Genomic DNA, 18,392 nt, shown 5'->3' with positions numbered 1-18,392 from the left:
ACCAAGACAAGCGAGGAGTGTGAGCGAGAGATAGGGGAGGGAAGGTGATATCGAGGAAAAGCATGTGAGAGAACTGCCGGAGCGGGAGTTGAGGTTTTCTCTCGAGCGTCATCTTGTAAAATCGACGGGGAACTGATTGTGAGTTCTTGTGCTTGTGCTCTGACGTGGCCACAGGGTGTGAAAACGCTCTTATTTCTCCCATTCCCTTTTACACTGTCGCTTGATTTGCACCATAAATTCCCCTCAGATGGGGTCAATAACCTATAACGCTAATGTCAGTGTCCTGCCATTATTTTACTGTCTGTGTGTCCCCTCTGTATCTTAATGACCCATGGCTGGCAGAGCAACAGCTGTACCTGGCTCTGTACTAAACTCAACACCCCCCAAGAGAGTTTCCTGATTCGTCCCTCACCCTGAGATGTCCAGAAATGTCATGTCACTCAAACTGAAGAGGAATGTAGCCCTTTAAATGCTTGAGCTATGTGGATTTTCAATGCAATGTACAAAAAAAAAAAAAAATATCAATATACTTTCTTAAATTACTAAAATGTAATTTCATGTTTTTGAAAGAAGAATGTTCTTCTCTTATGCTCACAAAAGGCGCATTTATTTAATCTCAAACACAGTAAAATACAGTAAAACCAGTAATATTTAGTCCTCACATTATCCTTCAGAAATGTTTTAAAACATTTTTTTGTTGAATTTTTTTATTTCAGAATTATTTGTTCAGTGGAAAATTCAATAGCATTTATTTTGAAAACAAAATATTTTGTAACATTATAAATGCCTTTACTGCCACTTTGTTGAATAAATGTTATGCATTTCTTTATTTTTCTTCTTTTTATTTTTCTTTATTTAATCTTACTTACCCCAAACTTTTAAAATGGTAGTGAGATCATGCTTTCCACAAAAATATTACGCAGCAAAATCTATTTTCAACATTGATAAGAAGAAATGTTTCTTGAGCATCGTATTAGAATGATTTAAAAGTAATTCTTGTGACACTGAAAACTGCAAAATGACAGATGAAAATGCAGTAATTTTTTTTTAAATAGTAAAAATATTTCACAATAATAGAAGAGTTCTTTTCAAAAAACATTAAAATATCTTAATTATTCCAAACTTTTGATCGGTAGTGTACTTTCTTCTGAATCCAAAAACAACAATGGATGCCAATGACTTTCATTGTATGAACAAAATAGAAAACAACATTTTCCAAAATATCTTAATTTGTGTTCCACAGAATAAAGAACACCATACACTAAAAGTTCAGAATTGACAGTGTGTGTAAATGATGACAAAATTTTTCTTTCTTTCTAGATGAACTATTTCTTTTAGTTTCACTATTATTGAAGTAAAATAGAGATTAACAAACTACACACTTCACTAAACTTCTTCTGCTCACATTTACTACTAGAGGATGTGCCCTCGGAAGACGCGATAGCCAACATCCCCCCTAATAAGTCAGCTGTCTACACTTGCTGATTCGGGAAACTCTTTGAGTAATTATGCTCATCATTTTGTTTTTCATTTCACGGTCAGCCTCTCTCTCAGTGCACTGCTTGGCTCAGTGGCCGGAGGATGCAGAAGCCCTCCACGTGACCTGACTCCTCCGTTCCTGGCCTGACCACAGCGCTATCGATACGTAGATCTGAATCTCTGCATGCTGCGTCTGGAGCCGACGGGATCTGCAGGGGGCCACTGATCTCCTGCACTTCACCTCTCATTCCCACAGACCATTACAAAGGTGTCAGTCATTAAACTGTGAAGGGGATAATGCCTTAAACTCTCACCTTCAGAAGGAAGGAGAATGGAGAAATTCAAAAGAGAGAGCAAGATAATGGAGCGTCCCTGTAATGACCTTTTTCTTGGGAAACCCTGTGTAAACATAGCTAATGTAATAACAAAAAGTGATAAGCTTGAGCCACCGCGCCTCTTTCTGTTTCTCCTTCTCTTTCTCTGTACTATCTGCAGAACAGCATGATTCTCTTTGGCTCACGGATCCCTTTTGTAGTCAGGGGAGAAATCCCTCACCTGCTCTGCTGTTTAATGGTCTTATCTCCAGCGAGGAGAAGATTAGGCCGTGATGGGTGTGTAAGAGAGCGTGTGGCGATGGGATTACACATGACTGAGGGAGGAGCTGGGAGTAGCAGCAGGGACCCATGTGCCGCTAGTGAGGCCCCCAGGAACTCGCTGTGGTCGATGGGAGGTTCTAGCTGATCCCGATCACCTGACCATTGCAATGCGTATCTTACCATGATGCTACTGCTTCACATATTTAATGACAGATGAAAGGGAAGCTAGAGAGTGGCAAGGCCAAAAAGCGCCAAGTGCGTGGATCTGTATTCTGTGTTTTTTTTCAAAGGCAATAAAGCATTTTACCCTCCTTTGTTTAGACCATATGAGGCAGTTTTAGCTACACAGATTAATGTGTAACTATATGATTTTTTTAAAGAAAAAAAAACAAAAAAAATGTTTTTTCTTTAAATATATTCCTCAAAATTTTAGCATTTCAGGTGTTATTTTAATATTGTTGCCCATATTTGCTCTTGCCCCTGGGTGAAAGAAAAGCCCCTTTCACACTGCACATTGGACCCGGAAAATTGCCGGAACATTGACGGGTCACCTTCTGTGTGAATGCGGGATTCTAGGATTGATCCCGGGTTGGGGACCTAGTAACATTGTCAGGTTCAGGTCCCAGGATTGAGTGCTGTGTGAACAAAAGCCAGAACCAATGCCATAAAGGCTGTGTCGTAGTGATGACGCACGTTAGCGCGCGACTCTTTGTCCGGGTGTTTTGAAGGCAGATCAACGTTCGCGATGAAACAAATATGTGCAAACTCTAACGAAGCAGAGATCAGATAGTTCCTCACTTTCTGCGCTGAAGCTAAGATCATTCGCCAGCATAAGTGAAAGTTAACGTGCCTAGCGTTTTCGACTCGTACATTACACGTCACTCCCTGATATCACGTGTCTTCACGGGACCTTTACGGGTTGTGTTAACGCACGCACATATTCCGGGTAATCACTGGCACTGTGAAGGGGCAAAATCTAGCGACCCGGGAACGATTGCCGGGACACATTACACATTTTCCGGGAATCGCAGTGTGAAAGGGGCTAAAGAGAGAAAGGACAGAAGGAAGTGAGATGAAGAAAGTGATGGAGTGAAGGAAGGGATGAGGTGAGAGCGGATTGCATTGGATGCTGAATTGTTGGCAACCGAGGTGACAATATTGCACTCGACTTAAAAACACAAACAGCCAAGGGGTCAACAATAATGACTTTACAGAAACCAAGACTTGCTCGGCATGCATTTGTAAATGTCACGGCTGAAAATAGCTGCTCTGTGGAAAAAAGAAAAGAAAAGAACAAAGGATTAAAAAAAATAAAAGTAATCGTGCTACATAGGTCACTCTGTTGGAGCTACTGTCCTGGCTCCTACACTAGATTGAATAAGACTTTTTCTGGCTGTCAGACAGCAGCTGGATGAAATGAACACACAAATAAATGTTACAGGACCCACAGTATGCAACTAGAGAACACAGATCAATTAAAGTGGTGACAAATTAGCGCAAGCATTTCATTTAGCAACATGACACCGTCGGCAGCCGCTCTCCACTCCGAATTACATGGCTGATTGATGCTGCTTCCGAAAGTCACCGCTTAATCACGCAACACTCTGAAGTCAAGCATGATTTTTACATGGTTAATACATTCTACAGTATATCAACATAAACAGGCATAAACTGGCTTTCTTTTTTATTATTGCAAATTTTTGTGTGCTTTTACTATGTTTAGCATTTGAAAACATGGAATCAGAGGAAGACTGTGGGCATTTCAAAAAGGGAAAACCAATTACTTTTGGCAGGGAAATATGATTTATGTGATGGGATAAAATCAAAGCATGTACACCCACCCTATAGATGTAAAAATACCAGTAGTTTGGAACCAAGTCACTAAAATAAAATACAAATAATGTTTTGTTTACAAACAGCAAACATGGGTTGTTAATTATTTTCCATTAATATTATTAAATTATATTTTATTACTATTTAAATATGTTATTTTGTTTTGTTTTTTAGAAAGATATTGTGGTATTATGACCACCCTACAGAAAACAAACAAGCTTGTGAAACACACAATCCTATAGCAATAGCACAGATCATTAAAAGTAAATTGCAAAGGTTGTTTTGTGCTAGGCCTGACTTGGGGGGCATAAAAACAGGCCAGTGTGCTGTTTCAAACCAGGTATAAGCTCTATGCTCTTCCATCTCTACACATGCTCACTGAAAAACAAGTCCCCTCGCTATGAGCTCTCAATTATTTATTACTGAACAGAAAGAGCAGCACTTCTCTCCCCCGTCTTCCTCTGCTTATTTTCATTTCCATGCCACTGTAATATTCTCATTAAATCTGTAATTGTTCAGTAAATTCACAATCATGTCCTTATTGAAGGAGTGAGAAAAACTTGTCCACACATATTCACACCCTTCTATCGAGTCTGAGCTCAGAATTTGGAATAATACTTCTGAAAGCACACACACAAAGCAGCAAACACACACGAAGAGCTATCTGTCATCAGAAATAAGCGTCAGTCTGCCTGTGTGAGCTAATCAGTTACAGGATGTCTGACAGGGGTAAATTTTATCTCTCTTCTCACCCGGGCCATCAGAAAGTGAGCTCAGATTAGATTAAGCACATCTGCGAGTTTGATTCTGAGAGAACGGGCCCCTGTGGCCCCCGTGACACAGCCTGTACATCTGCGTGAGGGCGCGTGGCAGCCACGGAGGCCCTCTGCCCTGCGCTAGGCCGGATGAGACTGGAGTGATGAAGGGGAATGATTAATGGGAAGTCGGCGCTATCAAAGAGCACAGCCAGCTCAAAAGATTGAGAGATTGCTTTCTGACGATCATTAAATCCTGGTTGCCACATCTATGAGCGCGCACTTTTCATCTGGACCCTGAAGGGGAGTGAGAGAACGGGATGCAGGACGGGACACAGGTTTATGGCGAATAAGGGTTTCCATAAGCTAAAAGCCCATTTTCAGCACAGTCTGACATTGCCAGAATAATTCGTAATGTTGTTTCTTCCCCTCACCTCCTCATTATTTTTTAGAGGTGCAAGTAAGAGGCTGTTCAGAATGAGGGAGCCATGTTTTTAAGATATTGAAGTTGTTTTTACTGGACTCAAGATGTTGAAATGATCAATGAGCATGAGTGAAATTATAATTTTTTTGAGAAACTATTCCTTTAAAAGTTAAACATGTTACATGGCACAAGATACTAAAGCAAGAAACCTATAAGAATGGTCAAAGCTCTCTGTCCAGTGCACATTTAGGCGCTTACAACACATTACTCACTGAACATTTGGATAAAACGTACCCAAGTTAAGTTTAAATGACATCCGCAAGTGCTGTGAAGAACTTTCAAACTACATCAAAACATATAAATGGGGAAAACACCTAAATACATTTAAACAAAGCATTTAAACTCTTCTATATGGACTTAATAAAGCAGCGGTGAACATGCATCCACTTTTCGCTGTGTGAGTTTGAACACTCCTCATCAGTGAGCTGAGAAATTACCATAGCTATGCAGAATCAGGTCATATGATCCTCTGTCCTCAAAAAGAGCATCAATACAATCCATTCTGAACAGCTACGGCTGAATACTCATCTCCTTCAGGACCAGCACTGCGGAACAAGGCCCTTTGGAGTGGAGGAAAATTAAACACTGCTCCGACTGAAAGCAAATAATGCAAAGCAGTAACTGAGTGAGTGAAAATATGTCTATGTATTTAGGTGGGAGAGATAAACTTAGAGGAAGTGTAGGAAAAGAGAGAACGAGATAAAAGAGGAGACAGGCTTATCGCAAGCTACAAGCAAACCGTATTATCCCAGCAGGTCCAGGGTTGAGAAACAATGGCATAAAGGTCAACCTGATGGACGGCAGAGGCGTTACTTACCCAAAAATACATCATCATTTCGGCCAGGGACAGGTGGGCACACACAGATGGAAAACGGGCGAGGGGTGGGCGCAGAGCTAGCTGTGTGGGTTTGATTCTTGGTGCTTGAAAGTCCTTTGCTCTTCCCAGATCAGTCCAGAAGAAAATATAAAGTTGAAGAGTTGAATGTTGAAATTCTGTTGACACTTTTTTTGTTTTTTAATAAGAAATAAGAGAAAGAAAAAAAATCTAGTTGACAAGAAAAGGAATAGGCGAAGGCGCTGCTGTCTCTGCTCTTCAGTTTTCCTTTTACTTTCCACTCTTGCTTTTTTTCCTATAACCACATAAGTGGCTTTTCTTCACGCTCCACTCACTCTGCACGTCTTCTGCCCTGTGTCGTTCTGTTCAGGGTCTTATTGGCGAGTGGGAGAGTTCTAGAGCAGGCACTCCAGGAGTGTTTGGCAGCTGTTCCCAGCATTCCTTTAGTGAGGCTGTGCTCCTCCGCAGGGAGGGGAGTCCATTGACACTTCAGGCACTGAAACAGCCACGGAGCAGCTCAGAATCCGAGTGCAGAGGGGAGGGGAGGAAAGAGAGGAGCGTCTGCTCTACTGGATGCTGCTACTGCGGCGGCTACCGAGGGATGCCGGCCGGTGGTGGGGATCGACAAGACCGTAGGAGCAATTCTTTCCCCTCTCTCAGTCTCGATGCTCAGCAGATGTACATGAAAAGTCGTGCAACGTAACGATGAGGCAACAAAGACCCGCCGGAGGGGGCAGACAGGGGGTAAAGGCGTAAGTAAACTAGGTAGGGGCGAGTCAGCGTGCAAAATGTAATGCCTTTTCTCTTTCTTGTGTCCGTCTTTCCTTTCTTTCTTTTTTTCTCACCAATCTTTTTTTCAGTGATAGTGAGGGAGTGGAGGCTGGGGTTTCAGTGGGAGAGGGGCTTGCAGGATTCCGGCTGTGCTTTCAGCCAATCAGGAGTCAGAGTGTGCCGGTGGAGAGCAGGGGGAATTGCTTGACAGGTTGCGTACCATGAGAACGGGGCTGCTCTTTCGGTAGCGTTTTTGGTGCGTGTGTGAGTGCAAAACTTGTGTGTGTGTGTGTGTGTGGTTTGAGTGTCTAAGTGCATGCGTACACAGCCATGCGCCTTTCAGGAGAGCTGATGGTGTGTGTGTGTGTGGGGGGGGGAGGAGGTTACACTGCCGTTTTAACATCTCAGCTGTCTCAGCAATTTCAAACCAACACTGCCAACAGGCAGCTACAGCTATCGTAAATATTAACCTCTGTGCTGTAGCATGTTCGTATTTAAATTTGAATGCTAATTTGGCTTTATTTTGTTTTAGGTTTATTTTGATTAGAACAAAGCATGTCAGGAGTGATGATGTCTGACATACCTCCCTCTGTAAAATTCATATAACCCTTGCACAATCAAATGGTTACATACAAGATCATTAGAAGCTTTATTTTTAAAGTACTGCCCTAAAGAAGCTGCATTAATGATAATGTAGGATATTCCACAAGACAAAATATTTAATTCACACACACACACACACACACACACACACACACACACACACACACACACACACACACACACACACACCACACACACACACACACACACACACACACACACACATACACACACACACACACACACACACACACAGTGATCATGTTAAAAGATTGCATACATTTGACAATATACAATATTAAAACAAAAGAAAAGTGGGAAACTTTTTAAACGGGGTAATTCATGTAATTACAGTTATTATTCTTGTTGAATATATGTATATATATTTTGTTAAATAGTTAAATAAGTACAGAATTTAATAAAAAGATAACCACAATTTTTATGTGTTTTTTTGCTTATTTTTTTCCGCAAGGAATATGTAAACTTATGAGCAGGATTGTAATCTAAAAACATGTGAACCTCAATCAGTTTCTTTTTCTTTTACGGAGTTTTCACAGTGAAGCAATAAAATAATTTTCATTCTTCTAAGTTGCATTAAAGAAGTTGCATGTCTTATCAAATCCTGAAGTCTATTTCAAGTCAGTATCATAAATAAGTCAAAAAAGTGATGACTGATCTGTTACTGTTCTCTGTTTTTTTAACCAAATATGAAGAGGGTGGAAAAAAAATGGCTGAAAGACAAAAAATAATTTAGGAGCTTGAGCAGGTTTGAGCATCACACAGTCCTTTAAAAATGTCTTTAAGTTAATGTCACTAGCAAATGCAAATGATCTTTGGACATAGTGATATAGTGTAGTGGGGATATAGTGAGACAGGCTAGTTGTTTCATTTTTCACAGTCAGTAATTATCAGTGTGTAGGTTTATTTTCTATTAAGGCACAACATATTTGCTAACTAAATGTTTGAAGCCAACATACACAAAACCACTTCTAGAGAAAAACACATAAACGCTGCAAATTTGTGTAATTGGACTTCTGACTCAAAACCCTAGTTACTGAAATTCAGCCGTGTGACAACTAGCTCGAGTCTCCCCTACTGTTGTTGTTCTTCTTGTAATATTCCTGTCCACTCCATTGCTATTCTGTTGTCTCTCACTCTCTCTCTCTCTCTCTCTCAAACCCAAAACAGTCTTTCTCTGTCTCTCCATTCCTTCAATGGCACTATCTTCATTGTTTTTCCCCAGCATGCCGAGGGTGCTGCTTGTTTGGGTTAAGCACTCGGAGGACAACTGGCCCTGGGGACGTCATTTTCCATTACAGAGACAAGAAACCTTTTCTCTCAGATGAAGAAGGAGGGAAAAAGTTAGAGCCCTGAATTGGTTATGCTCCTTGTCGTGTTCTCTTACTGACTCGCGATTCATTTAGTCAATATTTAATGCCGGTGTTGTGCAGTTGTCTGTTGGCCCGATTCATGGGTTTGATCTCCATGTCTGCCTGAGTCTTTCTCCAGGCTTATAGGTTTGGTGACGAGATGTGACGCAGAGTCTAAAAATGTGGCACAAGCTTGTTAACGGTTACACACTTTTTTTTTCTGATGTGGTGCAAAGAATAAAGAAAAAAAAAAAAAGATCCATTACATGCATTTAGCACAACTGCTCACTTTATCCACACACAGTCATGCACATCTCACCCTGCCTGCAGCAACTAACGCCCTCTACGCCCCACCTGTGTATAGATGTCAAGCGGCGTGAAGTGTAAAGGTGGTATTTTTCTTCTTTAAGCAGGGCAGATGGGCAAGGTTTGGTCTGAGCAGGTCCAGGCTGAGCCAGTGGCCAATCCAGACTGTCTTAATTAGGAGCTGGCTGCTGCCAACGGCAGGTGAACACATCTGGGACGCCATAATGGCCGCAAGCGCAGCAGGTCTTGGAAATAGTGCAAGCCTTGGAATATTCGATGGGAGCAGAAACGAGCGATTCCCCCCTTTTTTTAACCCCCATACTACAGCCCAAAAAGTGAGCAGCAATACATCTACATGCCACAAAGAGTCAAGCTTCCACACTGCGTGTGCATGCCAGTTATTAAAAGTCTCTGTCTTTGGAGGTTTGCGTTCGTTTTGCGTGCTGCCAAGGCCCAAGCAGCCCCAGAGTGCTATCAATTACACACATTCTGCTGAAAAGCTGAAATTCAGCTCTGAGCGCAGTCTGACAGGATTCAGCAGTATGTGCACGTCTGTGTGTGATGGCTATCCTTTGTCCCCTGTACCTGCCCTCCACCTGCCTTTGTTTGGAAAGAAGATGACACAATCACAGCGTGTCGCACTTAAAGTACCTTATAATGAAGTTGAGTCCTCCCTTCTGTGCAGATACACACACACAAACAAACACCCATCAGGCATGTTCGCCCCACTGAGCTATACCTTCCTCATCAGTGCTTTACTTAACGTCATCATTTCTGCCTCTATAAAACTCAATGGAGCTGTATGCCCCTCTCCTTCTCTCTCAAAGCACTCCCTTCCCATTACCCGTGCTAGTTCATTTATTCATTAACCCCGCAAAGAAAATCAAGGGGAGACCTAATTCAAAAAAAACAAACCGCCCTCCATTTCTCTCCATCTGGTGGGGAGGCTCGATTGTCCAAAACACGTTCAAACGACTTAATCTGGTTAAGGTGCAGTTTAGCATCTGCAGCGGAGTTTGTGGGGGGATTGAGGAACGGATTGCCATGCCAGACAATTTTCATTAAAAGCACATTCCAATGACCAAACTGTTACAGAAGAAGTGACATGCATGGACGTATGGACTAATCAAAAAACAAGCTGATAAAAGGAAAGGTGCCGTTGTGACTTGATTACAGAGGTATTGACTAATTTACTTAATTTGTCAAAAAGGAATGTGGTTTGGAACTGATGTAGAACTAATTTACAGGGATTTGAGTGGTAGCATGCTGGTGCACTTAAATGTTAAACGTGCTTTAGCTACTTTGAAGCATTGTATTTCCAAATGCCATTAGCAGAATTTCTTATCTCCAAAAATGGAGAGTAAAATTAAAGTTTGGGAAAAGTAAAAGTTGGGAAATGTAATTGCTTTGAGCCTTCCAGCTACGGCAACCAACATTCAATCTAAATTAAGTAAATATTGTAAAGCCAAATTAGGCACTGGATTATAAATGATTTACTACTTAAATAGATTCAACAAAAAATGAATCTTTTCTGTTTGTGCTGCAAAAAGCCAGTAGAATTTAGAATGTTTTTCTGTCAGGAATGTCACTCATGGAGTTCTAAAATAGTCTTATTCACAAGCATAAAAGACAAATGGGTCACACTTTATTTTAAGGTCCAATTCTTGCTAAATGTAATTAAATATAATTAGCAAAATAATTCATTTAGTAATTATACATTGCTACTTATAAATGTCTCTCAAGGTTTTTGCCCACAGAACAGAATAGTGCACCAGCAAGGGCTAGAAGGGCTGTGATAACTAGCAAAAACCCCTGACCCCTTAGTAAGGACAAACTGAAGTTTCCAGCTGTGTGAAACACCTTAAAATTCAAAAGAACTGAGACGCAAACTAGCAGATTTAACAATCTCATATTGTCAATGAATATTTCTCATAAAGACCAGTATTTCTGTTCATGTGTGGGAAAGAACTGTGTGAAATGTGTGCAAGTTTGTTTTGCCATAATTTTAAGACAACCATAAAAAATAATGATAATATTGATATATGGGGAAACTCTCAACATTCTGACCAGAATCAAATGATACTACAGTCTCCCAGTAGAAAACAGTTGAGCTACATCCCAATTCTGTGGCTAAAGTTTTTGTTTGAAACACATCTACATGCTCAATTGGGAAAGCAATGAAAAATGTATACTTCTGATCCTTCAAATCATTTTTTTTATTTTATTTGAGCACAAGGCAGTAAATTGCTCCAGCTCTGCCTCCCCCCTGTCCTTCCCTGCCTGTATGCTAATATTGTTTGACATATTTAGGAGTAAGATGGAGTATCAATATTTATCAATTCCAAATAAGATAGAGGCACTGACATGCGCTAAGATTACAGTTTAATTAAAACTTGTGTAACCAACTAATATTCAGTTCTTAAAAAGACACATCATATGCCAATGCATTATCTACTCATTTAGATCTTGCATCAGTGAGAAAGAAGGCGACTGGGAAATCAGGAAGGAGAACATGACATGCGGCTGCAAGATCATCCCCATTCTCTTTCTACTGCTGTTCTCTGTGTTTGGGCGGTTGTTGTAGGAGAAGATGATATAAAACCTAGCCACACTGGTCTGTATAAAAAATGGATACCTCTGGCTCAAGTCCTGCCCAGCCAAAACACAACTGATGCCAAATTCCACCTGCCAGCAGGAGATCCTGAGGTGGCAAAGGGAACAGAGAGGCAGTGCCAACCATGCCACCAATCTGGAAAACACAAAGAAGGCATCCACTTACCAGTCTTGTGACAAGGGGCACCCCGAAATGCCAGAAGTGATCGTTTAGTAGCCCACTATACACTACGTTTCCAAAGAGAGCAATGCTTCCTGTTTTACACAGCCCGTTTCCTGGTTTAGTTTCTGTAGAATGAGAAAAGAAAATTAAGAAAAATTTGCAACAGATTAAATAGCAATATGCAATGACTAGAAACTAATAATGATAATAATAATGAGAAATGAATATAGGAGAAAAGTTGTTCTAAAAAAACAATTAAGGTATGATGTAAAGAAAGAAGAAGAATGGAAATAGGATGCAAGAAGAAAAGTGAAAGAAAGAAAGAAAGAAAGAAAGAAAGAAAGAAAGAAGAAAGAAAGAAAGAAAATTAAAAATGGAAAAAGAAAGTCAGAAGAGTGGAAGGAGAAAAAAGAAAGGATGGAAGGAAGGAAAAAACAAGCAAAAGGAAGAATGAAAAGGAGTGAGGAAGGAAAACAAAAGGAGTATTTAAGGAAGGAAAAAAACAAAACAATGCTGGAAGTAAGGAAAAACAGAAAGGAAGGAAAATTAAAGGCTATAGGAAAGGAAAGAATAAAAAGCAACAGGATAAAGGAAGGAAAACAATGAAAGGAAGGAAGAAAGGAAAGAGAAAGAAAGAAGAAAGCATGGAAGGGAGAAAGAATAACAAAGCAAGTAAGAAATAAAATAAAAAATTAAATATTGTATGAAAGAGGGAGAGGAAGATTTAAGGAACAAAGGGGAAAAAATAAAGTGAATGGAATGAAAAAAATAAGGATGGAAGAAGGGGAAAAAACAAAACAAATGATGCCAAATGTAAAAGACAAATATTTCTTTGACAATTTCAATATGTCACATCCATAAACACTCATCAGTCTGTGTCAGTGGCACAGTGTGAGGAGAAGAGCTTGGCATGTGATCAACAGTGGGGTCACTCCTGCTTACACAGCAAAGCAAACTAACAGCTGCATTCAACCTCCTTTGGGTAACACACGCACTCACAATGATCAGTGCCTCACAAAGACAAAAAGAAAACATGACTCTGACATTACACACACACACACACCCAATATACCACCAGTTCAGCTTAAAAAAATCCCCATTCTCCCAGTCTGAATGCAGACTCAGAGAAGCGTGCGCGAAGATTGCGATGTGTATTAAATTATTCCCTATAAATGCCAAGTACAGCAAAAATCTGCATTATGCCTCAAAACAATAGTGAAGCGCATATTGTGGAGCACACCACAGCAAGCCATGCATTCATTATTGAAAAACAAAAAGTAAAAAGGCCCATTAAAATGTCACTTGTGCTCTTTGTGGCTGTGGCGACACATGAGTTTTAGTGTTATAAATGGGCCTTGCCTTATTGTTTATGGTGGCTGCTAGCCGCAGGCTACCCGGTGGTGACTGTAAAGTCCACGGATCACACACCACGAGCCTCCGATGCCGCTCCCTCCCCCTCTATACATCACCCCATGAATATTCATGCCACAGGGCCATGCTCCAGCCAATCGATCACAACTATAACGCATTTATATCCATGATACATGTGGCTGATTATTTGGTGTCTAGGAATAAAAAGATATGGCCTAATTAGCAATAAAACAGCCACTTCGCTGTAGATTTGGAGGCCGAACGGCGCTCCTGCTCTTTTTGCAGGTGATGTAATTCAGACAGTGGCGCGTTGCATCACAGGAACATGTCATAAGGTGAGACTCGAGGCGGGGAGGGATGGCTGTCATCGCGTTTAAGGCTTCCCTGCTGTCTGTTGGCACCAGTTGAAGCTCCTTTGGCATCCGTGGGCATGTTTCTCACCACGCCTCACCTGTGATTAATTATTGAAGGTGAGATGAGGATGCGGTAAAGTAAAGCTGCATTGACATGCTACACTGCAGATACATTACAACAACCCCACAGGCCACTTCACTATCTCCCTGTCTTTTTTCTTCCTTTTCCCTGGTTTTCCCTAATGCATTTTCTCTCTCTCTCTCTCTCTCTGACAACTTTTCCTTACTCTCTCTATTTCACTCTGCCCTGCAGTTTGGCAAATTTGACAAAAGCTTTAAAAACTGAGTGAAATGTCAAAGTTGTCATAAACAGTGTGTGAGAGGGAGTATTTTTGGTTTGATAAGGAGGCAATAACAGTTTGATTTAAGGCAGAAAAGAGTGTCATCACATCTAAATCTGCCATCTGAATATCTCCGTCCAGGGTTTGTCGGCGCATCGCTGTGCACTCATGCAGATGAATGGAGGAGTTTAGGTTGAAACTGAGACTGCATTATCCCACATTCCTCTGCAAGGATGACAATAAGTGCCATAAACGGTCCCTGCTTGATCTGTGGGGAAGTACCTGGCTTTGAATCTCAAGTGCAATGTGAGAGTAGAGGATTCTAGGACCATGGTAACATGATAATAAGATAAGAAACATAAACAGAAATCTCTATAAATGTGGAAATAAATCACTTTGCAATGGCTTTAACTGGAAAACTAATTCTCATGTATGGATTGCATAAAAAAACAAAAAAAAAACCAAAATAAATGATAGACCTCTTTTTCTCAGAACCGATTTTTCAAGTTCACACAGGTATCATGGCACAGTAAGCACAGGTGCGTTCTCATATTCCACAAATGTTTGGGTAAAATATTATCTTACCAATTATTTTTAATCCTTATTTGAACAATATCAAATTTGATTGTTAAAATCCCAAGATATTTTTATTCTAGCCAGCGATTCCTGCACCACTTTTCATTGGTGATGCAACGCACCCCACTGTTGAATTTACAATCCAGAGGCAAGGGAATTCATATTTAATGAGTTTGGAATCTGAATTGAAAGTGAAGAGATAAAAAGGATGCATACTGCAAAATAATAGCAAGAAAACAGTTGACTTATCCTTTGTGTAATTTGATTAATAAATAAATTGATTTTTATTAATCAAAAATACACAGCACACTAAGTGTAGTCTGATTCATGAACAAAAGTCCTTAAATGAATACTTCAGTCACCAATATGTGGGATCAAGTGATTGAGTGCATCACTGAATCATTTATTCAACTGCTTTGTTCAAATTGCTGATTCATTTGAGAGCAAAACACAAGATTGTCCTGCTGTATAAGAGCACACACATCAAATGCATCTTGATGTATTTTTCTAAATATCAGCACAGCTATAATTATTTGTTTTGCTTGTATAAGCAAAATGATTTCTAGAAGCTATAAATACAACAAAGTTCTGTAGAACATTTTACAAAAAATAAATAAAAATACTTCAGTCTTTCTGCTTCAAAATTTCATGTTTAATTCAATGTTTTTTTTGATTTTTTTTTGTTTTTTTTTTTTTAAGTGTATATTTTTTTTTTTCCATGGTTTGCAAAATAAATTATATGTTAAGCTTATTTTAATCTTTTTTTTTTTGGGTTGTTTTGATCTGTTAAACAGCATTGTAACATCATAGTTTGGGCCCTCTTGTTCATTTTGAAAATGTATAATTTAATGTACCAAATGAAAAGGTTCCATTTATTTCAGCAATAGCTGAAAGAGAAATGTTCATATTATCAAAATGGATATTTAACTGAAATATAAATTAACAAAATGAAGTGAAGATCCCACTAACATTTAACAACTAGAATGTGCTCAAATATCTATATATGTATTGTTTGAGAATTCAAAACAATGTTTTGCTTGAGAAGTGTGCTTGCAGTATCTTTCTTTAAAACGGATGACACATGGTTTGATATTTTGCTGTGTAATGCACTGACATTCATACATTTTTAAATGTGGTCCAAGTGCCCAAATACGTTTAGGGGCAACTGTATAAAAATAACTACCCACAAACACTGCACTGCAAAATATATCAAAATCTTGCTCTTGTTATTGCCAAGTGAGCAACAGGGATGACATAATGTCTGCCTTCTTCCGGCTGGAAGCTTCCTCCAACAAGCCCTCTGGCTCTGGCAGTGGCCATCCTGTCCTGGGCCTGTGCTTAAGCTAAGCCACCACCACACTGTTCTGGCCCAGCCACACTCTGTTCTGGCATCGTTTTGATACTAGACCGGTGGACTCTGCCCTTCCTCTCAGCGGGGCAGCTCTGTTAGGACCTCTGTCCAACCCAAACACACCAGCCACACCAGCCTGTCCATATGGCAGTCCCACCCTGCCTGTTTCTGGGCCAGAGCCTGATTCACAAGGGCTGGAGAAAAAGAAGTCCTCTTCTTCCAGAGCCCTCTCCAGGACATCACAACGCCTCTCCAAACGATGTATTCATTACCCCTCCTGTATCCCGGGGGATGCTCAAAAGCCTTGTTTCAGAGCGGGGAGTGTGGCTGTGTCTGGCCTTAAAAAACACTGCTCCAGTCCTACTTAATCATGTGCAGTTGGAGGGGCAGCCCGTGCCGGCACTCTGATTAATACAGCATGAAGCTGTGGCTGCAGACATAGCTGCAAGGGACTATATGCTGCCACTGTTTCTGCTGCTACCTCTGCCTTCCTGAGGTCTAGAGAGACCATGAGTACAAACACACACAAATATCAACTCAAAAGGTGTCATGTAGCCTGGATGCTATAAATATCATCATGGGAATGCTGGCCCAGAGATTCATCTCTGGTAATTGCATTAGAGCACCAAAATGGATTTTTTTTTTTTTTTTTTAATTGATGCAATTTGTCAGTCAGCCTAATCATGACTAATCATTATAGTTTGTGGTTCATAGGTTCACAATAGTGGAATATCATGGTCATAATCATTGTCATCATCATTATACCAATAAAGAAATTTCGTAACTTACAGTGGGGTCTTAAAAATGTGGAAAAAACAGTAAAGTGTGATGGAAATGAAACAAACTATACTGTATATTGACTTCTGTAGGCACTTTTCGTATTATGTTTTCAATGTTTTGTCTGTTAAAATAAAGTAAACCAAGGGGCTGGGCCCACTACTTAAAATGATACAAAAAATTGTTATTTTAAAAATTATGAATAATATTAATATATCAATAAATCTAAATTAAAATGCTAAAAATATACAATGAAAATCATATTTTTTTTGCTCTTCAAAGACTATTGCTTTTATTAAAGAAGATACTGTTCTTGAAACTTCTTGAATCACAAAATTAATTGTGGTTAATTTTTTTAGCTATTTTGGCACACTCTCCGATTAATAATAATAATAATAATAATAATAACCAACACAATATTAAAGGACTCCTATTAAATATTAACTACACTGTTAAAAAAAATAAAAAAAAAATAAAAAAAAAATCCAGCAATTTTATGGTGCAAAGTTCAAAAACCACAGCAGTAAACAACCTGTATAAATTAGATTAGAATGATAGAAAAAAAAAAACACAGAAAAAAGCACACCACACCACACGCACCACACGCCACACACGCACGACACACACACACACAGCACAACACACACATATATATATATATATATATATAATTCCTTCATGTTAATACAATACATTTTGCCCTATTTTTACAGATTTTATTTTATGTTATTTTATTTCTTTTTTTTTTTTTTTCTACAGTGTTTTATATTTAGATATAAAATACTATGTTGGACTGCGGAGGACTGATGTTGAGAACCATTGATATACACATATATTTATGTGTTCATTATTTAAAAGAAATCCATGGCTGTAATAGAGTACTGAGAAAAAACACGGAAAATCAAATGATTGTTCACGGCACAGAGCTAATATAATGCTGGTAGTCTGGATGTATGTACATTGTGATTTTGACTTATCTGTATAAAACCCAGCAAAGGCAGGGGAGAGACTTTTTGCACTTGAGCGCGCTATTGACGAGAACACTAAATAAATACAATGTCATCAGCCGAGCACTAAATATGCTGAGGTTTCCAACCTGAAATTAAAAATCAACCAGAAGGCAATATTGATGGAACAGGGGAAGCGATAAAATCGAGCAAAATGAGCTTTTGAAACTTTTCCCCTGCCATAGTTGGGAGATGACTGTTTGTGGGGGGTGCTATTTTGCCGCATGATAAAAAATGACTCGCGCCCACTGCTCGTTTCTTTGTTTCCGCCCTTTTGCTTTACGATTCTCCCATGTGTAGAGTCTTGCAATGGTACGGACCAGCATAATTTATTAAAATATGAGTAAATCAATGGTTGATGTCCTTATTGATTACTTTGAAATCATAAAAGAGCCTTGACAGGAAATGCAGAGTAATACAATTTAATTAAACTGCATATCCTCCCCCTGTGCAGCCGCCTGATTAAAGTGGCAGTCAAATAAAACAGCATTTAATTGGCATACAACAAGAAAGCTGTTTGCATGTTTATTTAACATTGTGGAGTATTAATAAAAAATTAGAACCCTAATTGGCCTAACTTGTGCAGGCAAGAGCAAGCTCCTGGCTCCACTTCCCCCAACAGTTTAATGGACTGTGACTGAAAAATAATCCCAGGCTAGTTTAATATTTCTGCAGTCATACTTGATGAAAATCCCTGCTCTCATTGGCCAAGAGCCACACATTAAAAAGCAATCATGGATACCTGGGCCTGCTGGTGAGAATCCCCAGTGGAACGGACCACTTGGAGCGGCCTGGCAGAGAGAACTGT

At 39.6% G+C, this 18,392-nt stretch overlaps 1 protein-coding gene across 5 annotated transcripts in view; it reads right to left on the bottom strand.

Moving 5' to 3' along the window:
• LOC109084704 (RNA binding protein fox-1 homolog 3-like) overlaps positions 1-18,392 on the bottom strand; it is a 200,661-nt gene that overhangs the window by 118,010 nt on the left and 64,259 nt on the right. For all 5 annotated transcript variants that reach the window (XM_042767928.1, XM_042767926.1, XM_042767927.1 and 2 more), the window contains exon 3: positions 11,812-11,933. In XM_042767928.1, coding sequence (XP_042623862.1) covers positions 11,812-11,933 — 122 coding nt within the window. The remainder of the gene's footprint in view (positions 1-11,811; positions 11,934-18,392) is intronic.

This window comes from Cyprinus carpio, chromosome A12 (assembly GCF_018340385.1).
Source record: "Cyprinus carpio isolate SPL01 chromosome A12, ASM1834038v1, whole genome shotgun sequence".
In the NCBI taxonomy this organism is placed as follows: domain Eukaryota; kingdom Metazoa; phylum Chordata; class Actinopteri; order Cypriniformes; family Cyprinidae; genus Cyprinus; species Cyprinus carpio.
This window is presented reverse-complemented; position numbering and strand designations above follow the sequence as displayed.